The sequence below is a fragment of the Arctopsyche grandis genome, chromosome 1 (genome assembly GCF_051622035.1).
Source record: "Arctopsyche grandis isolate Sample6627 chromosome 1, ASM5162203v2, whole genome shotgun sequence".
In the NCBI taxonomy this organism is placed as follows: Eukaryota; Metazoa; Arthropoda; class Insecta; order Trichoptera; family Hydropsychidae; genus Arctopsyche; species Arctopsyche grandis.
The window spans coordinates 8477899-8504438 of NC_135355.1; the positions used below are offsets into that span (position 1 = coordinate 8477899).

The 26540-nt window shown below is 34.6% G+C and overlaps 1 protein-coding gene across 1 annotated transcript in view; it reads left to right on the plus strand.

The window, feature by feature from the left end:
* LOC143916663 (uncharacterized) overlaps positions 1-26540 on the plus strand; it is a 102146-nt gene that overhangs the window by 43873 nt on the left and 31733 nt on the right. The window contains exons 3-6 of the mRNA XM_077437866.1: positions 18401-18462; positions 18670-18837; positions 20795-21588; positions 24821-24992. Of these exons, the coding sequence (XP_077293992.1) occupies positions 18401-18462; positions 18670-18837; positions 20795-21588; positions 24821-24992 (1196 nt within the window). The remainder of the gene's footprint in view (positions 1-18400; positions 18463-18669; positions 18838-20794; positions 21589-24820; positions 24993-26540) is intronic.

A 26540-nucleotide genomic window follows, 5' to 3' on the forward strand; every position in this document is an offset into this window, starting at 1 on the left:
TTTGATTTACGGCTATTTATTGTTGTCGAGTTTTTATACCGCATTCTGCATAGATAAAATAATTTTTGAACATTGTCACGTTCAGGCATGTTGCATTAGGAGCAGCGCGTACGAATTTCGGTTATTTATATGTACTTTAGTGTTTGAAATATTTCACCAATTTTTTACGTCACGCACGAGATTTAGTCACAAATGGCACTAGTGCGAGAAGAAAAGATTGCTTTTTAAGTCTCCATTAATCAACGCGAACGGTTCATAACGGACAAAGGGAAATCTCCTGTAAACAACGTAATAATTTACGAAAAGAAAACTTAAAGAAAATTAGAGCACACTTAGCGTTATGAAAATTGCTCATTGCCGGGGTCGGGTCCATCCCACCATCCACAATAAAATCCTCATTTATCCATTCATCTCATGCGAATGATAAATGTCCCTTTTGCTTAATCCATAATTCTGCTTGATATTTTTGAAGCTATGTCGTCGCCTCTTTCGAAGTGGTTTTTTACAGTGTGTCATGTGAAAAGTAATTTCGATAATTTTTTAAAAATATAATTAGAAATAGCTGATGCCGTTTCGGAGTCAGATAATCAGAAATCAAAACATCCCATTTATTTAGTAAAATAGCCGCATTGGTGACTTGATCGTTAACACTGTTAGTAACAGTCGATAAAACGGAAGACGTGACCATAACATCCATTTCATATCATTAGACAGATTTACTCTAAATCGTAAATTGGCTTGTTAGATTTCGCAGCGGTTAATCGAGCATCACCAAATGTTAGAACTTATTTGGGTAATTGCATATATAAAAACGGAGGACATTTAACAGAATCCTAAATTAAATTATTTAATGTCAGGAAAACCGAGATTTTCTCAGTAAAGGGGTATGAAGATATGTATGTACATATATTGTATATACATACATACATATATATTCTTCTAAAGTCAAATCTGTTTTCGGACGTAGGCGAATAACATGGACAGACATTACTTATAGCCCGTGCGAATTCTGCTCTATCATGGGAAAAGTTGAAAGAATTTCTCGAGTCCCAACCATGACCTGACGTTCCGGAGTCAAGAGAGTCTCTTTCTCCCAAGCCACAGTTTGCCTTCTACTCTCCTCTCAATGATTGTTTGTTTAAGGCGATAATTGGGGTCAAAATATTTCATTTTACGGCAGTTTACGGTGTCAACAAGCTCTCTTTTTACGAAGAAACTGGAGGATAACGTCACGTGCTTCTATACAGAGGCCCGCATGCTAATGTTAGTAAAAGGCCCCCCGTTAGTATTTTTTTCATTAAAATGGAATTGATAATTAACTCACATTTAAATGTTTTTCTTTGTTGATTTTTCACTAAAAATTGGTCAAGTTTTGATATTTTTTTTTTTATTCTTCAAGTTGTTTTTTCCATGTAATAACTATCTGAAAATCTTGAACGATATCAAAAGCGAGAATGTGTTTATAGCATTTCTGAAAGAAAACTGAAGACACAAATGAAACGAAAATGTTTTACTAACTATCATTTTTATAGATCACTAGTGGTTTTACCCGGCTTCACTCGGTATTTGTAATATAAACTGCTTAAACATGACTAATCTAATAGTAAACATTTTATTAAATTTATTTGAATAGTTTTATTTTATATAAATTTATTTGAATACTCATTTGTTTTTTTTCATTAAATTGACTGTCACGAAAAAACAAACATATATACTGTCTCTTTCGAAATTATATGTATACCAGAATCCGGCGCCTGCGTCCCTGGAGCCTGCGCCCCGGGCGGCGGCTGTGCCCCCGGAGTCTTCGCCCCCGGTGGTGGCTGCGTCCCCGGAGCCTTCTCCCCCAGAGGCTTCGCCTTCGGCGGCGCCTGCGCCCCCGGTGATACCTGCAACCCCTAGGGCTTCGCCCTTGGAGGTTGCGCCACTGGCGTCTGCGCCCCCGGGGACTTCGAATCCCTTGAATCGAAAAAAATTGAATCGGCGCCTATGAATCGAAAAATAAATAAACCGAATTTGTCTACGAACTACGAACCAACGAACGAAGGTTACATACATATGTACATACATACAAAGTCTCTTTCTAAATTATATATTAGATTGCAAACAATTATTATTACTGTACTATAACGGAAAACTATTAAATATCGTGAGTAGGAGTACAAAATCGTGAAAATTCGACACGCAATGTGTTGCGTATAAAATTTGCATTGTAAACTTTTAACAAGTGCTTCCTATTAGTCATATGAATAATTTTAAGAAAATTTTTACCTCTTCCAAGGTTTTTAATTTATTTTTTGAGCCCTTAAATCTAAAAGGCCCACATGTACCGTATGCCCTTGCGGCATAGTAGTTACGGGCCTGCTTTCATGCGATCTTCCTCCGACATCCTCCGGTAACACCACATTTCAAAGGACTCTATGTATATTGTTCAAGCTTTGCCACTAATAGCATCCACGTTTTGCATCCGTACAGCAACTGACCATAGGTAGCAATATACATGAGTTGTTATAATTGAAAAATGTCTCGAAAAACATAAAATATAATGTTTTGTATTTAACAATATTTAAAAAATACTTTTGGAATGTAATACGTTCATTCTGCTTTTCCGAAATTCTAGACATCAAATTAAAAGAAGTGATAGCAATTTGTTATTTAAGTCAGACAGAAATAGTGTCTTTGGGACTGAAAATTGGACTACTGCTACTTTTAAATATAACGGCTCATATAATAATATAACAATCAAAAAATCCCATGCATTTGAAATCAAAATAACGATTTCCATTTAGGTGGCCGATAACCGATGCCGTTACTCCATTTCCAATTTATGTTTATAAAGGGATGCTGCGGCACATTAAATGTATATGTACAGTCGATTGTAAAGCAAACACTACAAATATTTAGTTCAAATACGTTGGCACACATGTGTATATACATAGGTACATATAATATTATAAGCTGAGTAAACCACGTACCCATCATTGACACAAACAATGAATACGATTTCATATTGCGGCTAATTAATCGGTGCGATTGTGCTATGGGACCGGTTGCTAATACAAATGTGTTAACCATGGATTTATTAATGAAGTGGAAGATTATCGACATGTCATCAATAACTCTCATTTCGGTTGATCGAAAGGTTACTTTGGGAAAATAATGAATAAAAAACGCGTATAAACTTTCGACATACATATCGAATATAAACTTTTGCCAATATCAGCGGTTGCTGGTTTGATTTATGCTCACGCATCCTTCACTATTCATCTTATTTTGTGTACGCATAATTTGTATATACATATATGTACATAAATAGTACTGATAAAATATACATCGATGTTTGTACTACGTACTTGATATTGGTACTTTTTCAAATAAAACGGTTAAGTTTTTCTTCGCTCGCAGCGCATTGTTGGGTATTGTAAAGCTTTTAACGTAAAATAAGCTTCCAATATTTTTTTGCATTGTTTTTTTTTATGTATTATATACATATGTATGTGTGTATATACTATTTCATTTCTTTCATGAAATTTATTCATAGCCATAACGGCATTGTATATGCATATTTTATTTATATAATAGTGGCTAGTATTTTAGAATAATTCTGACATTAATTGGTGTTGGCGAAAGGATAATCCACACATATGTATGTATGTAAGTTAATAAACTGTTTTGTTTATTTCGCACTACTATGAACATTCGAGTTATAAACGAGTTTGTATAAAGTATTGTTTTATCAGTTTGGATGCCTACATGAATATTTACTTTATTTGTATATCTACATATATGTAAATATTTATATATGTTTGTAGTATCAACTGATGATGTATAATGATGGTAAGAAAATTTTAAACCAATTGACATATAAGGGGAGGTACCATTTCCGGCTAACTTTAAAATTTGAAAAAAGAAAATTGACATCGTATCGATAAGAATTTCAATAACCGATACTAAGTTTCAGTTCGATAGAATTAACGGTGTTCAAAAAATCCTCAAAATACACAGCCACACACACACACACACACACACACACATTTTTTTCTAGATCATGAAAACATAATTAGTGATCGATTCTGTGTTTGATTCAGTCAAAATCTCGAGTTCGAATTTTCGCATGATCACAAAACTTCACCTATTATTACTACGTACATATGTATGTACATACATACATAGATAAAGTAAAAATAGGTAGCATATCATATATGTACGTATGTACATATATTTTATTTATTTTGCAAAAGTGTCGTATGTTAGCAAGCCGTACACGGAAAATCGTTTTCCCGGGGCCAGATAAGAGTTTCAATGGGAAAAGCTTTCACCGAAAGAGTAATGAACCGTCATTAATTCTTTAGAACGTTGATTGATGAAAGTATTATGATTACGCGAGCAGAATCTGTCTTCGGCGAGCTCGCAGGTTTTCTTCTACGTAGTATATCTTGCAAATTCAAAACCACCATTTAGTATTTTTATATCTCCGGAAAACGAGGCTAAAATAAAATCAAACGTAATATTTTTAGCAGATTGGCAGATTATCGATACAAGGTGTGTTGATTTTAGCAATAAGATTGTCCTTCTTTTTATTTCTTGCTTTTAGATGAAATGGCTGACTTCCTGTAAAGAAATAAAATCGGTTATATTTTCAAAGGGATTCAAAGAATAGATTTATTGCTAAGATACACACGGCAGCTTCTTTGTTCGCGGCCCCGTTCCGAATGACGTTAGGTGGATAGATCGTCGTTGAATTTTAGACCTTACATACGTGTGGCGTAGGTTCTATTTTTGCATACATCGACTGACGTCGATCTCCCACGCCATATTGAAAAGTACCTTATACAGATTTTGCACGAACAACGATTTACGCTTTTCAAGAGAACTCGCGCAGCTTTGCAACTTCTTATAAATTCATTTTTATTTTTGTTATTGAGTATCAAGAAAACGTACTCGAAAATGTGCTTCGTTATTATTTATTTCTATTCATTGGATTCGTGTCTATCATTATTGCCGATTTGATAGATCTTCCAAATATATTTTCTACATATGTACCATATGTTCATAAATACATACATACATACAAATGTTTCTTTAATTTTTTCATTGCTGTAAAAATATATTTTTAATTTCACTTTATACATGTACAATAAAAATGAAATTCATTATTGAAATATAGAGAAAATGTGCGAAAGGACGAGAGTATTGTTATTTTTTTGGGTTAACGGTGCGTGAAATACATTTTTGTTGTGTAAAACTCGCGTTAGTGTGGAGAAATTTTTTTTAAAGCGAATGAGAACTAAAGAAAATTCATAAATCCTTGAAAAGGCAAGGCCTAGTTTTTTCCTTTGTTTTCTTTTATTTTTTCTGCACTAATCCGTAAGAATTTCATTCGATGTCGCTTATTGTTTTATATTATGTTATGAGTAATACTTACATACTTATCTATGAATCATTCTATACAGTTGGCAAGAAAAACTACATTTATCGTTTGAATGTTTTTATCTGTTAAACTAAGTATACTATTATAATGAAACAAATCAAAGTTTACGCATTTATATAATTTTCTACAAATATTAAGTAATATTATAAATATAACACTGGACTTTTTATTCTATCATATAAAAACCATGTGAACTGTATAAGAGGTATGTAAAAATATACGACATTCTCAATTCTACCTACATATACATATATGTATGTATGTCATTCTATATAAACATATAACCATGACTGTGAATTCAGAGTCGTTAAAAGTTCAATCGGCTGATTTCGTGCTTAAATCGCATTCATTTTTTTACTCAATAATGTATTGAATATTGAATTTATAGCTAAGAATGACTCACCAAATACCCAGACTCACCAAAATTTACAGACCTTACAGTCAGGATTCTCAATTATTCTTAGTTTTCAAATATTCGAATATCAAAATTTAATAGAAAATTGTTCCATTTTATACACTATAGCTATCTGCAGAAAAAACTATATGCAATAGTCAAAATTGATAAAATTCGATAATATTATATATATTATATATAAAAACGGACTGTCGCTAAATATATTTGTACTAGTGTTGGGCCCGTTGATTTCAACGGGTGGTTTCGAAAAGGAATTGAAACTCGAATAAAAATAAAGTTAAAGATATTGAATCGACTGGTTTCGGAAAGAAATTGATGCACGAATTATGAATGACAAATTACGAAGTGATTACGAATTACGAATTACGTTTTGTGCATCGCCGACCCCACGACGCCTTTGCCCCCAGCGCCCCCGATGCCTCCGTCGCTCCGGGGCCTTCGCCCCCCAGCGCCCCCGATGCCTTCGGCATCCCGGGGGATTCGCCCCCAGCGCCGCCGACGCCTCCGGCGCCTCCGGCGCCTCCGGCGCCCCCAGCGCCCCGATGCCTTCGGCACCCCGGGGGCTTCGCCCCCAGCGCCGCCGACGCCTCCGGCGCCCCCAGCACCCCCGATGCCTTCGGCACCGCGGGGGCTTCGCCCCCAGGGCCCCTGGCGCCTCCGGCGCCCCCAGCGCCCCCAAATCCTTCGGCACCCTGGGGGCTTCGCCCCCAGCGCCCCTGTTGCCACTATGAAAATATGAAAAATATGAAAAAAAAAAATGAAAAAATGAAAAAAATGAAAAAACTGAAAAAATTAAAAATATGAAAAAAACTGAAAAAATGAAAAAAATGAATGCATCGGGGGTGCTGGGGGCGCCGGAGGCGTCGGAGGCGCTGGGGGCGAAGCCCCCGGGGTGCCGAAGGCATCGGGGGTGCTGGGGGCGCCGGAGGCATCGGGGGCGCTGGGGACAAAGGCGTCGGGGGGTCGGCGATGCACAAAACGTAATTCGTAATTCGTAATCACTTCGTAATTTGTCATTCGTGCATCAATTTCTTTCCGAAACCAGTCGATTCAATATATTTAACTTTATTTTTATTCGAGTTTCAATTCCTTTTCGAAACCACCCGTTGAAATCAACGGGTCCAACACTAGTATTGAATATTATTCGTTCTCTGTAACATTCTTATAGCGGGAAATAGGCGTATGTGAAAATTGTATTTATGCTTAATTATGTGCATATTTAGATAAACGAACTTCCAGGAAAGCAAAACTTGGGGTAACCGTAGAAACAGACTTGTACCGTGATTTAGATATGTGACCTAATTCCAGAGCAGTATACATATGTACATACATATGTCGTCAATTGTTACCTAACAATATGAACAATGAATACACTCGTAGATTTGAATTGACGCCGACCTCATTAAATGCTTAAATATGTATGTATGTATTTACATACATATGAAAACTAGTACTCACTATTATGCTGGTGTGCTTCATGTGTCGCCAGTGGCGTAGCTAGGAATTTTGGGCCTCTAGTACTTTAAACTCTATTTTTGGTGTTTATTTGTGTTCAATAACCAGCAATGTGAGATTATTTAGTTTGGATTGTCTGATTGAGTTTCATTTGTAGTCTTTTATATTTTTAAATACACACTGTCGAAGTCATAGAGACTATGAACTAGTCTTCTGATTTGTCTACTGACAATTTCCAAGTGATTGGCTACATTTACGACGGTCATAATTTAAGCTGAAAGTCTTTAGTCATAAGTTATATTGAAAGGAAAAGTCGTCAAGAAGCACTTTATTCTGTCTTGATAACTCCAGATGTACCGACCTCGTGCCAAAAAATGCACTTTGAGTCCTGTAAATACATCCCACAAAAACGCCTTATCTCTCGATTTAAGATTAACAAAATCACTAATAAGTTCTTTAAGCTCCATTTTCGATCTTGTTTGGGTTCAAAGGCCAGAAATGCGAGACTATTTAGTATGGATTGTTATAAAGTGTATATATGTATATATGTATCTTAATATATAATTTCGAAGGAGGCTATGTATGTATGTAATTATTGTTGGTTCGTAGAAAAACAAATGATTATTCAAATATATTTAAATAAAATAAAACTATTCAAATATATTTAAATAAAATAAAACTATTCAAATAAATTTAATAAAATATTTACCATAAGATTGACCATCTTTAAGCGGTTAGTATTACAAATACCTTTTTTTTTTTTAAAACATATAGGTACATACATATAATGTATGGATATATTTGCTGTCGAGGCCTCTGTCAAGTTGGGCTTCTCATCTTGCTATGAGGTAGCTACCCCACTGTGTCGTATCTATGTAGCTGTCGATGATGTTTCACATGAGGCTTGGCATGGGTTAGAATATCAGAAATAATGCGTGTATGTAGGTTAAATAGTCACACATGCACTTTTTGAATACGAGTCATGAAATGGAACTGAATGTATTGAATGAATGAATTGTTACTGGGGCTTAGGAAAATCATGATGAATCCATCAATGAGTGCAAATAATGGATTTAATTTTCAAACGGCCAATGTACTTGTATGAGATATCGGGATATGACTTAAAATTTTTACACATTACAATGGGAAATCGTTTTGAAATGTGGTTTCAAAAGAATAGGACTCCTGTACACAAAACCAAGGCCACAACGAAGCAACTGTTCGGCGAACCGAAATTTTCCAGTTTGATTGATCGCCACGCATGTTCAACCCTTTAGCTTTTGAATTTTTCTAGTGAGAATATCGGAATGAACAGATTTGTATATTTATATTTTAAGTGACCAGCTCTAACAGTACGTTTATGTTAAAATTCAAGAGGCCTCAAAATTGTACTACTATTATTAAAAATTCAGTCGAAAGAGCCTGATTTTTTGAGATAGCAAACTTATTTAAAATATGACATATGCTATATTTAAAAGTAACAAAAATACATCAATGTGTATATTATTGATTGTAAAACACATAATCGAAATTGGTTAATTAATAAAAAATCGTAAATACAAAGTTAGATCAGTACGAGCTGTCAGAATGTAGCTTTTAAAATTTAATATCAGCATTATAATATAAACATTTTAACACTCATTATATAACCTATTAGTGAAGTAAAAATATATGTATATATGAGAGCCTATAATGATAATTTTATAAGATATAGTGTGAAACAGATAAATTTATATATATAAACGAGTGGGGGAGGGCAAGTCAAACAAATAAGGCTTTCTGGCCATGAGCTGTCATCGTCTCCAAATTTTTTGGATTCTTAAACGTGAAAGAAGGAATTTAAATTTCTATTGGTGACCAAAGTGGGCAAAATGGCAAAGTTTCAAATCGATCGGAAGAATGTAGGAAATGATATCACAGCAGAAGTCGAAGAAAAGCTAAAAAAAGCCTCGTAAAAAGTTATTGATTCAACTAATTCAACTTTGACATTTGGCTAATTCTGCATATTTATTTATTTTTATTTAATTTATACCAGGAAGGCCTAACAGGTATACCCAATGCGGCTTCCTGGCCAAAGAATATAGGTACATATGTATGTATGTAAAGTTCAGAATGGCTACTTATTTCAGTGAATTTTCAGGGAATAGTGATTGATGATTGTAAAACGCGAAAATAGTTTTATTAAAAAATTTGACAGAATTTATTATTTTTTTTACTGTTTTAATTTAAGCGAACCCTAGTCAAGTATCTGCAGTATTATTTGAACGTTCAAAGAGGAATGAAAAAAATAAATAATATAAGATTTTCCGGGAAATTTTTCATTGGACAGGCGCTGAAAAAGCAATTTATCTCAATCTTTTCCTGAATTTAGCGCCCGGCGAAACTTTTTAAATGGCGATCGAAATGAATTCGCGCACACATTAACTCCAGAGCTGATGAAACGTAACCGATTTCTCTTTCAGCTCCTTCTTTATTTTATTTATTATTAAAAAGGGAGTTTCCACTTACGCTGTCAAAGGACACAAACTTCGAAAAGGGGCGATAAACCTTACGTGACGTAATAAAAAGTAATCGCGATACCAGAAAAGATTGGACGTGTTAACTGCTTTCGTGAAACCCCTAATTAAGGTCATCCAAAAAAGTTAGCTTTCGGGAATTTGGAAAGTTTTAATCTGCACGAAAGAACTTGCCCTTACTTCGCCAGCAACTTTGTCTTTGGTACTCAACGACCGCGAAGGGTTAAAAACATTGAAAGCTTCGACCATTCGCAGTCGAACCTAATTTAAAGCAATACAATGCTAATTTTTCCACTCCACGAAATTGGATCAATTGGAAGGCATTCTTTTAAGCTGCGAGAAAACATTCTATGGATGTTTACGGATGAATTTATTATTCGTATTAATTTTTATTCGATGAATCCTTTTTCCTCTTGGTCCGAAGCGGGATAATCGGTTTTGAAAGTTGACGTTGAACTTTTCGCCGCTTAATTTCGCCGACGTAAGGCCCAATTGTCAGCCCATCCGGACTTTAATCTAGTTTTTGAAGTATCCGGTTAAAACGTGGACGTTGTTTAAACTTCCGTATAATTAAAAAACTTCAGCTAGACGTGCTCGACGTGCAGTCTGTATTGCTTTTATTGTACATATGTATATTCGATATATTTATATACATACTAGCTGAACCCCGGCATGCGTTGCAATGCTATAATAACGCATGAAATTCCCATTTCCGTTCCCATTTGTCGGAAAAACGCAGGTAGCGAACACATTTGAAATTATTGCGTTGCAATGACACTCCATTCCCGTTTTTTCCGTTTCCGTTCCCGTTTTTCCCGTTTTTTTTTCACAGTAATCTTCTCGGACATGCACACAACAAATCCTGAGAGTTTCATCGTAATCGGCTTAGTGGTTTAGCAGCCTATTCGAGACACACACACAGACATTCATTTTTATATATATAGATTATATAATATTCCTAATTATATGACAAAGCATACATATAAACATATACATTCCTATATAGATAAGCAGCTTCCCGAATAATTAAATTTTAATATTACAATAAAATATTGTTGAATCAAAATTATTTGTCAATTAAACATGTGTATGACATACACGTTCACACATGCCGGCTATGAGAGCATTTTCGATACAAATTGAGCGCAAATGTAAGGAAACTTACATAAGACAAAAGTTTCACTTCCGGTTGTCTGATTTTGTTCACATTTTTTTTATTACTTAAAATCGCTATAAATATTATACACATAAATATCAAGAAAATTAAAATAATTTAAAAGGTCAAATTAAAATAATGAAATATTGTTTTAAAAAAGTGACTACTTCTGGCTTACGAATTCCGACCAAAACATTATCAACTCTAAGTTAGTACGTAGAGAATACAATTATAAATTTTCTGCTTTATACGTTCTGGGGTGTGGAAAAAATCGTGTGGTCACAACATTTTTGATTTAAGAGGAAAAAACCCCACTTCTGGTTTATTAAATATTAGATAATTGAATTCAAAAACTTAAAAAATAGGGCACCTATAAGGGGAGGTACGATTTCCGGTCAACTTAAAAATTTGAAAAAAATTGAGGTATCGATAAGAATTTCAGTAACTGATACTAAGTTTTAAAAAACCGATAAGGTGTTCAAAAAATCCCCAAAATACACAGCACACATACTGACCCACACGCAGTGATCGATTCCGAGTTCGAATCAGTCAAAATATTGAGTTTGAATTTTTGAATGATCACAAAACTTAATCTATTGTTACTACGTACACAGATAAAGTAAAAAAAGTATATTGTACATATGCACAACATACGAGTAATTATATTGATCCTATGTCTCTTTTCTTCTATCGTCTCCTTAGTAAATTCTGATTTTTATTATATACCTCCTGTTACTTCGTCTTACGATAACGATTCAGTAAAACTGTTGGCTCTTATCCGATCGTTTTCATACATTGCCATTTTGCTCGGTTTGGTCATCAATATATATAAGTGGAAGTATCATCCGCCATTACGATGGTGAAAAATAATCGTAATAGACATGTTTGAAAATACTGCATCCTATTACACGGTGACGTTTATCTGTCACATTCATCATTCACATCGGTAGTTTCAGCTTCTTCTGATTACTTTTCGCCCGCCATCTCGCTGTCAGATTTTAATTGTTTAAACGCCTATAACTTTTTCTTTTTTCACTCTAAATTTTATAAAATTTGCTTTATAGGTTCTCATTATCTCTCATATATATTTTTAGTTCACTCAAGGTGTTAATAATGAATGTTATCGATATTGTTGTCGATCGAAATATCGATCGATATCGCTCTTATGGCCAAACGTCACTTTGACATTTCAAGCCTGACTGGCGAATGCATAGCTTTTGCGTTTACATAATTACTCCCACATTTCGCATTGATTTATCGTGTATGAAATTCATACACATACGCTATGAATGTACTTACTTTTTATTTATACCTATTTAATTACCAATAATTCAATAAATTGGGTTATATGGAAATTTTTTATGATTTTTTAATTCCTTTATGTATTTTCTTTTTTTTCGAAATCTATAATTTTTATTACTAATAATTTTATAAAAAATCGTTCAAGTCGGAAGCAAATCATAAAGAAAGTCGGAGTCGGAGCCGGAAAATTATAATCCGACTTCACAGCCTTGGTGCATACATCATTTTATTGTTTATAAATCATGTTCATTATACAAAATTATTAAGTAGCGTAAAAATATGGGAGTGGGATTTCTAGCCCATTCTAAAATGCATGAAAAAGTTACACTGCTAGAGTAGCATTGCTCTAGCCTATTTGTTACCAATAATCACTTTATATCAAACCCCCACGTCTCCCTCAGGATGCGTACAACACTAATGGGCGACTTCAAACGTAATATCGACATTGCACCGACCTGCAATTTCGTTCGATGATTTGTTAATTTGGATTGTACATATGTACATACATACATACATTATGGACCAGTGTCAATAATTTGTTATCATCCAGAAATTAATAAATTTAAGATTTTTCAATTTTATATGAAAATACTGATTTTGCCAATTTGCGTACTTCAAAATACCTACATACATATGTAGATACTAAAATTATGATTTAATACATTCGAATATCAAGGCTTAGAATGTTTTCCGATGTAGATGATCTTCGGTGACGGTTATATAATAATAGAAAATAGTAAAACTTTGTCTTCTGTATCGCCTACTGTTAAACAGACCCACCCTTCATCCAATCCCTCCACTCTTCGGAGGGCTTCGTTTGTGAGCAACTCCAGCCACTCGAATTTTTTTGACATCATAAATGCAACGTCGTATAAAAACAACACCACTAGGGGCACTTCGTTTGGAAGCATGAGTTCACAGAGTTGGCCCGCGGACCGAGCCCTTTATAATATTATGTTTATTTCAACAAATTTGCAAATTAAATTAATTTTTATAAAGAATTTTGTCTATTAATTTGTAATTTGCAATTATTCTTTTATTGAATAAATTAATATTCCATAACCCATGCGATGATACTTCATCGGGCTTATCCTTAGTATTGTTGCGTAGGTGGGTGTAGGATCCAAGTAAAAGGCCAAAGTCGTGTCACAGCATTTATTGATGATTAAGGAGATACACACACTGGCAGTGCTCAGTCCAGAATGTCCTGATATCGCCTAAGTACCGCCTTATAAGGGGCAGGTCTCTCAGGACATCTTCGACTTCCGATTCGTTTACCTATTGTTATGGTCACGTACTCGGATATGTATTCCCAGTTTCAAGATACCCTGTTCAGAAACTGATGTTCCATCGGCACAATAAGTATCTCAGAGAGAATTGGCCAACTTCGTCGTGCTTCTCGCTACGTTCTAATACTGGAAAGAACCTAATTGGAGCTTCCGGGGTAGCCATGGCGGCTGCTAGGGCGATGAGAGCGAAAACTGCGACCTAAAAATAAATGATTAATTTGATATATCAATCGCAATTTCCTTTAGTATTTTCAAAACGAGCGGAAATAGAGAAAAAAATACAAAGCCGAAAAACATATTTATCGGTGGACACGTCTATCGCAATTAGCTTCGAAAATTGTACTCTCCACCCTACACCCTACGGCCCACGGAAACCGTTTTTCATGAACGTTTTATATCCTATTGCGTCATTAAATGCAATTATAGTGGTATAATATGATTTCCTGTAGTACCACGATGGTCTAGAATCTAAATAAAAAATCACAAAGCGTATGGTGAAAATGTTTTGTGCTTTTAATATCCGGTCCATTATTTACTCGATACACCATTACGAATAGTATTTCAAATCTAAATAATGCTTTATCTGTTGGGAGACAAGATCCTCGTCGCTGAAGGTCTCACCGCACTAGGCGACACTGTGCGGCAATGTTAGGTAATCCGCATTTGAACTGTAGCGACGCGACATTACGCAACAAATTATGTCAATCATTCGCTTGGTAATCTCTGAGCAAGATGCACGAAATGGACACAATTGTAGTGTCTTTGCTATGCGAGGAAGACGAGACGAAGAAACAAGAAAAAACAGAAAATATGGCTATATGCAATTTCAAATTCACGACGCGAAGTGGCAAATATGAATTGAAGTATACGAATTAAATACGAATGAAGTGAAGTGAATATGAATTACCGATGTTATTATACCCTTTTGCCACGGCTTAAAAAGGTTCTGCACAGACACTGACATTTAATAACACAATACTGACCATTTTGTCAATAAAATACTGGCCATTTAATTTGTTGCCGTTGTTTAATTGTTGCGTCACTGCAGTGCAGTGACGCGAAAAATTCGGGTGTGACTAACCCATGACTTTATCTATGTATTTGAGGAATATAAGAAAGTCACAAAACAAAATTCAATATTGAACCTTACAGAAACATTCACACATACTGGCAGCATTATGAAATGTTAATAGCTATGACAGCATTTTCGATACAAATTGAGCGCAAATGTATGGAAACTTGCACAAGACAAAAGTTCTACTTCCGGCTGTCGGATTTTGTTCAATTTTTTATGTTACTTAAAATCATTATCAGTACACAATAAATATAAATAATATTAAAATAATTTAAAACGTCAAAATAAAATAATGAAATATTGTTTTAAAAAAAATACTGCTTCCGGTTTACGAATTCTGACCAAAACCTTATCAGCTCTAAGTTAGTACATAAATAATACAAATGTAAATTTTCAGCTTAATACGTTCAGGAGTGGACAGAATCGAGGCGACGACATTTTTACAAACCTCTTTTACGTTTTTGACCTTTCTAAGAGGATAATATTAAATTTAGTGATCACATTGATACAAGAATTATATTTGAAGTTTTTCGTGAAGAACACACATGTTTAAGGGGTCGAAAAAAATAGTGAAAGAAAAATCGTACAAGAGTAAACTGCCACTTCCGGTTGAGGGATGCTTACCAAATGTTATACATAACTTGTTATTACGCTTAAACTTCTAGATAAAACAAAACATTTCTGAGAAAAACATAAAAAGCCTCGATTCTCTAGAGTAAAAGTACTACTTCTGGTTCAGATAAAAATATTTAAAAAATATAAGGTTATAAAGATTATTATTACATGCAAAAAAAATCAGTCCGATTCAGTTAGTGGTTTGGGATATAATTGAATTCAAAAACTTAAAAAAAGAGGACACCTTTGTATAAAGGGATGTACCATTTTTGGTCAACTTAAAAATTTACATCGTATCGATAAGAATTTCAGTAACCGATACTAAGTTTTAGTTCGATAGGACTAACGGTGACATAGAGACATCTATGGATTTAGACTTGTATATATTTTTTTAAATACTGTAAATATGAATGTCAGTTTCCTTTCAGTCAAAACATTTATATTCCTAGACATTGATTTACTGTGAACTAAAGTTAGACATGTTTAAACTTACCCTCACGTTCTCGTAATGTATTCACCTGTCCAGTTCTGAAATATGTAGTCGTTTCACACCCCTCCCTCTTATTTCAGTCAGAAAGATGTATGTAAGGTCAGTTCCTTAAATTTTGACGGCGGCAATATATTATTCGGTTGATGCGAGTTAGAAACGAGTTGAAAATTCTGATCATTTGCCATTAACCATTCTCCAGCGATGGTTTTGGCTAGCGAGGGAATCATCATTTGAAGAAATTGGACTTCTGCCGATTATCCGAGGGCGAGCTTTCGGTTTCTTCTCGTGTTTGTATCCTTTTTCTCTGTAAACTTGTCCCGCGAGTGCCGTACATCGAGAATGGCCGTAACGACCGTTTCTATTTTACGAACTATGTATGTATGTATAATATGTAGGATCGCTCTATCGTGGTAGAAGAAACGTATAAGCGACCATTTAATAAATACGAAACAAACGAGCGACTGGGTTATAAATTTAAAAGGAGAGATTTCTTCTTCGAAATCGGGTTTTATTGGCAAGAGTCCCCGGAGCGTCACTATGGGAGCGTGCGAATTCGCATTAACGATCCAAGTTTGAGGCTTCAAAAGACTACGTATAGGCTTTGTTTGATTTCTTTTTTTTCTCGTGCTTATTTTCAAGATGGCCCTCGTTAAAAATGAGGGTTGCGAATAAAATAGTAGAATGTGCCGCTTTAAGTTCGAAGACAACGCTCAACAAATACTCATTGTCTACACAAAACATTTGGGATGAGATGTAAATCTGTTTTAAGATATTGTATGTATATGTATTCATGAGAAAACGAAGAGATTAAAAGTATCGAAAGGCTACGTATAACATTCTGGGATATTCCCAGGATGTATACCGGGAATGCCTAACAGGTAAACCCCAACGCCTTCCCAGATAATTAATTACAAACATTGCAGCATTTTTATAGCACAAATCGCTTTATTTCGAGAGGCTGACGAACATAAATTTAAATTTAATTAATTAATTAATTAATCCATAGAGACATCTATGGATTTAGACTTGTATATATATTTTTAAATACTGTAAATAAATCAAATTCAGATATTTGTGACACAGCGGGTAGTATGATTTTTGCCAATTTGATGGAGGAACCATTTCAACAATGAAATCAGATACATTGGTAAACTCTGATAAGAAACGATCGAATGAGAGTCACAAATATCCAAGTCTGACCAGCAGTATTAAAGATTAGCACGGGATCGAATCCGTTAACCTCTCGGTGCTAAACATAAACGCAACTACCGAGCCATACTGCTGGCTACATGTATCAATTTTGGAAATACTTATTAATTTACTGAGGTATGTAACGTTTTTTTACAAGTAAGATTTTTATTATTATTTAGCAAAATCTTCTATATACATATATTTATGATTCGATTTTAGAGCAGTTTTAAGCAGTTTAGTGGTAGGTGCTTGAGCGTAAGATTTAGTCCACTTTTGTACGCATATTGCGATTTCCGCTATTATACACGAATCGTGACGCGAATACTTACGAACAAGGGCGAGCGTTTCAATCTCAGAAATTTCCTTTTTCCGCAAAATCTCGAGGTTAAACGAAAACTCTCGCCTCTCCCTTGGAACTATCTTCAAGATTAATTGTCGTCGTTTTAACAAAGTCTCGGCGGACCAGTTTCTCCCGATTGATACATTGTCGCCGGGTCTATTGTTGCAGAATTCCATCAGACACTATTTTTGTGCGATGACCGAATCTATGACATTGTTCGAAGCGCTGTATTAATATGTACATATATGTATATTTCAAGCGGTTGATTGATCAACGCAAAAATAATTAGAAGAAGTGTCGTATTTTTTCTCTGAAAATTGTCGACGTACCGTGAAAAATCCCTCTTTATTTAATCATCTTTCGAAATAGCCGGCAGAGGAAAAGCCGGTGATGTATGTCTCTGTCGGCTAATTAATTTTGAGCGGGACAACGGGCCGTCATTGCTCGTAAAAAAGAAGAGCAAAAACGGTCAGAAAACGCTGAAAAAATATTGAACATTCGTTGAGCCTCGAAAAAATTCGTTAAAAAACGCACAGTACACGAAATGGACAATTCTGCTATGTAAAGCGTCCTTTACACGCGATGAAATGCGTATACATAATATAATTTAATACCATTTATGTACATAAGTATGATGGCGTATGGATGCAAAACTTGGACATCGAACGCCAAGATGTTACATAAATTCCAATACACTCAAAGAAGTATGGAACGCTGTATGCTTGGCATAACGATAACAGATAGGAAACGTAATACGTGGGTGAGAAATATGACAAGAGTAGTAGACATAGTGGATAGAGTAAAGAGAATGAAGATAGAATAAATAAATGGCAATGGGCGGGCCACGTGGCTAGAAGAATGGAAGAAAGGTGGGCAAAAGAAGTGCTTGAATGGTACCCGAGAGAATGCAAAAGATTAAAAGGAAGACCGTAGGGAAGATTGGTAGACGAAATAAGGAAAATGTGTGGAATGAGATGGATGAGTGTTGCACAAAACAGAGACGAGTGGAAGCGTTTTGGAGAGGCCTTCGTCCAGCAGTGATGGTGAGCGGCTGTAGATGATGATGATGATGTACGTACATACATAAGTGTAATAAATTTACTCATTCTTTTGTTGTCGTTGTTACAGGACATTCATCCGTTGGAAGTGCGTCTCGAAACAACCGCCAGAGAAACGTTTCACGCTTTAAGGTAAATTACACGCGTAGATTATTTGTGCCCTCTAATATGACAATGATCCAAGTCACAAAATAGGAAATAATGTAAATGTATCAAATCTCATGGATATTTCATCATTGCGAAACATTTTTTTTATGTTCATCCTAATTATCTTATTAGGTAGCTTAGACCACTGTCATATTTATCGTTTAATAATTAAGTAATGTTTATTTTGTTTAGATCGCTGCTCTTACATACACATTGGCATTCATTCACCGTTCTGGCCGAGGCTGAAGTCGCATCGAGTTTGGCGCTACGGAAGGACCTTTCATATATTATCAGTTCTTCACCCCTTTTACCGAAAATTTTGGCCTTACCACCAGCAAATATCGAACATGCCTTATTTAGGTAAGTGTGCTTCGTTTGTTGAGTAAAAAGAAAAATTGTCGACGAAAAAAAAATTCGACCTCTTTTTTTTTCTTTTGGCTTTGTTTATTTTACTCGAAACGTCGGCGAATCGCAATCTGCGCTCGAATTTCCCTCGTTTCAATTCAAAGTCAAAGAAAAAGCAAGAATATTCGAGGGGTGACTCGAGTGTCAAAGACATGTGCGCAAAAAAACCGATCGAACTGTTCGCCAACTGGGAAAAAGCCTATATTACAATTGAATATCACAATATTGTATCATATCGGTAATGTGACTGGGTGATTGTTTCGTAATTTATTTATTTATTAGTAGCTTCTGGATGTGACAAGAAAGAGTCGATTTGTGTATTTATTAAACTATACACTTGCATACATACATACTTACATTGAAATAAAAGAATATTCGCAACAAAATAAATGAATTATAAATAGAAAAAAAATGAATAAGATTAAAAAATAAAATAAAGGCGAAAAATAAATAAAAAACATACTTCTTTAAGAGATTATTATTATTATACATATGTATATTTATACATAAACATATTAATATAAATACAAATTTTATATTATATTTTACATAATATAAGCCTTTCATCTGATTTTCAAGGAGGCAATTTATACTAATCAAAAGATCGTTAATTGTCTTATTTCCCGTTATGAAAATTTATGAGGATTTAGATTTCAACGGCGAATTCATCGGTTTTATCGAGCAATCAACTAATGGAACGGATTGTTAAATTATTATTGTTCCATTTATTATGTGATGAAATATACAATGAAATGGCCTCTAATTAATCGAATCATAAAAATATACATAATTTTTTGAAGGTAACGAAACGATTTATATGAGCTTCCTTTTGAGATATTTTCACTCAAAACCAACTGGAAAATTTAGCTTTGAGAAGAACATATCATCATTATCATTATCTACAGCCATTCACCATCCACTGCTAGATGAAGGCCTCTCCAACACGCTTCCACTCGTCTCTGTTTTCTCATCTCATCTCACCCCATTCTCTCTGGTGCCATTATAGCACTTCTTTTGTCCATTCTTCTAGCCACGTGGCTCACCCATTGCCATTTAAATCTCTTCACTCTCCACTACATACATATATCCACTATCCTTGTCATACTTTGCACCCACGTATTCCGTTTCCTGTCTTTCCTCGTTATGCCAAGCATACAACGTTCCGTACGTCTTTGAGTACGTTGTACTTAGTGTAGCAACTGTTTCACATCCATATGTCATCACTGGCAAAATACATTGATCGAAGATCTTTTTCTTTAGGCAAAGTGGCATTTTTGATTTAATAATCGCATTCATTCGTCCAAATTAATACCTTCCTAATTTCGTACGTTTATTTATTTATTCTTTATTACTAATGGACATGTCAATTATTTGTCCAAAATATAAATAACTATCGACTACTTCTACTATTTTAGAATCTATTGTGATGCTATGAAGCATGCAATAGTTATTGAATTTTAGTTTAGTCTTATCTACGTTCATTTTTAATCCTATTCATATTCATACTTTCTGTGTCCAGCTGTGTTAGTCTGTTCAGTAAGTCAGCTGGATCGCGAGCTACTAAAACTATGTATATCGTCTGCGAATCGAAGATGACTCAAGAAGCGATATATAACACAGAAAATGATTATATGTATATATATATATATATATATATATATATATATATATATATATATACATATAATCATTTTCTGTGTTATATATCGCTTCTTGAGTCATCTTCGATATATTTGGCAAATATATAGTTAATTACAGTCAAAAAGCCTGTAGCGGAGATCGATAAAATTAATCATCAAAATCTAGAATGCAATAAAATGTGATTAAATTAAATATAGCATATGAAATTAATCCATATTATAGTGTACATGTACGAATTAAGGAAATCTTAACCAGGTTTTTATGTTTTTAGACGCCTTGCAGACGTGTCACGCTCAACGAGAGGAGTTATAGTCTTGATCAGCGATGCTGAAACGGCTCAGAGGGTCCTGCAGCAGGCCAAGAGATTGAACATGTTGGACGGACACTTCGTGTGGCTTTGGATAGATACAACATCGACAATGAACCAGGTGAAGCAATCCAATCAGCTGCCCAATGGAACGATGTCCCAAACGCCCCAAGGGCCAGACACCCTGATAGAGATGGAAATAGAGAGGAGGGCCAAGGGAGAGCGTCATGCCGCCGACCACAGGGAAAGGCACGGCTTGGGTAGAAGACCCGATGACTTCGACAGATACAAAAGGGACGAATCCGCCGAAACAGGCCACCGTGATATTAATCATAGTTTTAATGCTAGCGTTAATAGTGTTGTTAATAAGCGAAGCGATTTTATATATAGCAAAATAAAAAATGAAGGCGTTGAAAGTTCTAAAATGATGCATAATTCAAAATATACGACATCCGCGATAAACGATACGTATAATAATATTATTATAGCAAGTAATAGCGACGAGCACAATAATTATAACGAGAGCAGTGTGTATATAGGGGACGGTGTTAAGTTTGTCGATAGTACCTACAGTAGCGTAAGCGAGATGAATAGGTTAAGTCGCGGGGGGCTAAGAGTTGCTGAGAAGAGGGCGGAGCGACTTTGGGCGTACAACCGCCCTTCCAAGGACGATGCCCCATCTGACGCCCCCAACACCACCGTCCTGGACGCCTTTCCTGTGGGCCTGCTGGCTCTCAGACCGGTCCCCATGAAAACAGGTAATACACATACGGGTCTACATCACGGCATCGAAAGGTCAAAAGATCGAAAAAGCAAACATCGAAAATCGAAAGATCAAAAATAATGTATGCATGGTAAACGGTACTATGTATATATAATATATATATATATATATATATATATATATATATATATATATATATATATATATATATATATATATATATATATATATATATATATATATATATATATTAATATACAAGTATACCACAGAGTCTTTACAGGTCACCCCAATATATATATATATATATATATATATATATATATATATATATATATATATATATATATATATATATATATATATATATATATATATATATATATTATCTCTCTTTTCGTCGTACAGCCTTGCTTAATGTGCGCGGGCAGTATACGGGATGAAAAGCCTGTTCCTCTTGTTCCTTGTTCGATTTTAATACCCATTTATGAATTTCGATTGTTATGCGTTTACAAATATTATATTTTTTGTTAATTTGTAATCGTGTTTAAAATATGTATAATATTTGTAATTGTCACTTCAAGTGAGAATGAATAGGCTGTTTGCATTTAACGGCCCGTTTCTGTTTCTATTTTAATTTAAATTTTACTTAGAAGCGTTGGTATAATTTCGTTTCTAACCTCGGATTTGCGGTCATGACTGTAAAAACAAATATGTTTCAAAAGTTTAGCAATTAATCAACATTTGTGTCAGAAACGGTTATGAAAGTGAACCTCAAACGAGAAACTTCAAGGTTTAAGCTCAGAATTATACTGCTTTCGACAAGTAACCGCACTACTTTATGTTACACTTCCATTCGATCGTCGATTACACTCGGAAAAGTGAAAAAACATTAAATTAATATTTAAAAATGCGATATATTTACATGCATATATGAACATGTGTATGTTTGTGTATATCCTGGTGACTATTTGAAAGTTTTAATAGCAGCATCCCACGCTCTCGTCGTATCTGTCTCTGATACGGGTACAACATTTAGCATGTCACTTTCGAGCAACCATTTCAACTTTGCTCGTTTCGTTGATTGTAAACAAGATATATCGCTATGTAAATTCGCTATTTACTCTCAAAAGGATGCTTGTTATACAATACACAAACGAAATATTCTGAATAAAAAATAGGCCTCCATAATAGCGGCTAATTATTATAGAAATAATTCTGTGTAAACCTACATACAAATGTAATTATGTATGTACATACATATGTATTTATGTACATAATTACATAATTACCAATAGAGTTTGTGAAAACCGCAATTTTCTTTCGTGTATTTTTTTAAATTTACATCAGCTCCATTTTAGTAGTTTATAAAATTCACTTCATCATATATGTATATAAATGTAATAATTCTACATTAGAAAAACTTCACATGTGATATTTCTTCGGATTACTAAGGTATGAAAAAAAATCTGAAAGGCTTAACAGGTAAACCCCAATGCGCCTTACTGGCCAATTACAAACAATGCAGCATTTTTATTACACAAGTCGCTGAATTGCAAGATACTGAAAAATTCGAAATTAACGAGACGTCTATGAATTTTCAAACCTGTACATAAATTTGATTGTACATTAATCATACTCAAATAGTGGTGACATAATAAGTAGGATGGTTTTTAGCCAATTTAGGGCAGGAAACGTGTCAACAATGAAATCAGAAAAATTGGTAAATATCGACCTGGAGCACAAATATTCAAGTCTGACCAGCAAAACTACAGACATATTCCGAATAAATTCTTTTCAATGGAGGTCAACTCACGGGATTGAACCCAGCGCTTCTCAGTGCTAGACAAAGGCTCAACCATTGATCCATGCTGCGGGCTATATATTTACATATGTATATATTCTTATTTGGTTTAAAAATTATTTGAGCATATCTGTAAGATTTTCGCTGCTTCCAATTAACAAATACGTAGTAATGAAATTGAGTATTTTCTATGTCTTCATGACTATGTATATAACTATGTATTGTATCGGTGGCCGTCACCGCATCGAAAGTCGAAAAATCGAAATCTTTATTCTTGTCCATTTACCATGCATACATATGAAAAGCGGGTAGTATATATGTATGTATATCAGTGGTGTGCGGTAAAATTCTCTCTCTTTTTGTCATACAGCCTTATTTAATGTACAAGATGTATCCTGCCCGTGCACATTAAGTAAGGCTGTACGCAGTGGTGTAGTGCTAAATAAAAAAAACCAGGTCGGTGTTTAATTTTAACACCCCCCCCCCCCCGCTTTTTTCCCTACTAAAAAAATGTTGTATCCTAATATTGGTAGTTGAAATATTTATAACAAAAAAATCAAATAATAATTAACAAATATTCTTACTTGTTGAAATTATGTTGTATATTTTTATATTTTATAAAAACTTCCATAATGCACCCTCTTCAACATCTTTGATTTTGCAAAACTCTTGTTTGTGTGTCAACAGCAATATTTGCTTTTGGCAATGCTAAAACCATGAAGATACATATGTATGTATGTCAAAAAACTATCAAATTTTAACATGTGACTTTAGAGATGACTATTCATTTAAGCTGAGTTCCCTCATTTTATTTATCCTCAAATTCCGTCATTTTATTTATGATGAATAGTTCAAAGCATGTTTTCTTTAGAAGTTTTGGGTGGTTTTAGATAAAAAAATCCAATAAACTTCATTAAACGTCTTTTAAGTTTTGAATATACTCAGATTACTATTCGATTGTGGTCATCGAGTGTCAGAACGAGAGACTGCTCACAATATTTGGAATACAACAATTTATATGAAATTTTAGTCAAAATATGTTTTAATTGTACTCGAAAAACAATGTTTATATCAATCAAAGTGCCAGGGCGGCGACCTGGCTCAAAAAGAAGTACCAGGGCGGCGACCTGCCCCGACCTGGCCCGACTACACCACTGGCTGTACGACAAAAAGGGATAGAATTTCACCACACGCCACTGATATATATTATACATATATACATACATAGTACCGTTTACCATGCATACATTCTTTTCGATCTTTCGATTTAAGATCTTTCGATTTTTGATCTTTGCTTTCAGATATTTGATTTTCGATCTTTCGTCTTTCGATGCAGTGAATCAGACCCGTATTGTGTATGTGTGTTTGACTATGACATGTTTCATTCGGAAGACTTTTAGCCATGTCGTACTTATCCTACCCTTAAGTATACATTTAAAAATATTTTCATTTGGGTTTTCAGATCGACAATTGGTGAGGGGCGCCGTTCGTACTATGGGCGCAGCTTTGAGAAGGGTCTTGTCCTACCAAGACGACAGACCAGCACGAGCCCTTTTCAAAGACACGACCTTTGCCAGTTGCTGGACCGACCATCCGCCCCCGCAGTTCGACGATTTTTCAGACGCATTCGTCAGGTGAGGTCCCCCAATATATGCACATACATATGTATGTATGTATGTATAAGTATGGCATTTAACCCATTTGAACCCAGAGCTCGCGTGAAAACACATGTCCCATGTGCCCAGGACTATTTTTTCGTTTATTTTCCAAAATCTTTGAGTTATTTCATGGGAAATATTTTTTATAGGATAGGGATGGATAGTTCATTGATTTTTCAACATTTTTAATTTTTTTCAAGGTGGTGTCGTGAATGACCTTTGGGGCTAATGAAACATGTTTTTTAAAATAAAACAAAAATCACAATGGAGTCACATAATCAGTTATAATACTTTCTCACTGGTTATTTGTAATTTTATTGTTAAGAAATTTATAAAATTAATTTTAAAAATAACAAACTCGCATCTCTTCGATAAAATGATATTTTCAAATCGCATAACATAACACACGTAGGTACATATATTGTGACATATACACATCGTCAACAAAAAAAAGGGTGCACCCTTTTAAAAGAAGAAATGTCATAAACGAGATTTTGGGTTCAAAAGTCGTAAAAACAAAATACATGAAGACAAAATAATTAATTATTATGATACGGTACAAAACATTTGTCATGCAATGGAATTTCACAGTTATCACAAGCGGAAAACGTTTTATTTTTACAGTGTCCACAATTTCTCCTTTTCTGTTTGACCAATATCAAATGTCTTCCAACTTCCTTTTGATTTTGATTAACTTTGCCGGGTCTGAATGGGACCAATTGTTTTCGTTTTTGACCACAACCATTGCACAACGTCTCTGTTACCTGTCTGATAAATCCTAATTTATCAAATTTACAACCAAAACTTTTGCTTATAATCCAAGCGTTATTCACAGCTACATCGATGTTCCAAAACAGAATAGGCATGTACCATTTTTTCCCTCTAATACTTATATTATAGTTAGAAATATGGTTATCCATTTGATCAACCCCACCCATATATTTATTATACATATTTGTACTAAATGGTTGATTGATTTCCACCCTACTTTTTTCTTTAACCGAATATCAGTTTCCAGGGGTGGTAATATGTATGTATGTGGAATCCGGAAGTTGAGACTCGTCCCAATTATCAATTTCTTCCCGTATCTCTGCAGTAGTAAAATTGCATTCTCTGGAAAAAAATATGTGTCATTATCCCAAGGAGTCATATACGACTCCGTCGACTTTTGATTTTTTTTTTCAGGAATATGAGATATATAAACGCAATTTCTCTTATTTATATTATACAATAAGTCCTACTGTATTAGAAACATAAAGATAAATAAAAAATATGTAAAAATAAAAAACTTACGTATGTTTTCTCTTCGACATATCTGCAAGTCGAAAAGCGCTCGATGTTATTCCCTCAAAACTCCAAAAGGAACTGATTTAATTTCGTGTGACTTTCTTAAAATTCATCACCAACATCTAAGCAAGCGTAACGAAAGGTTTTACGGCCGGCCTGAGTGATCCCTTTATTTTACAAAATTGTAAAATGCCGTGAATGACTGCGCTGGCATACATCGTGTAAGTTCATAACTGA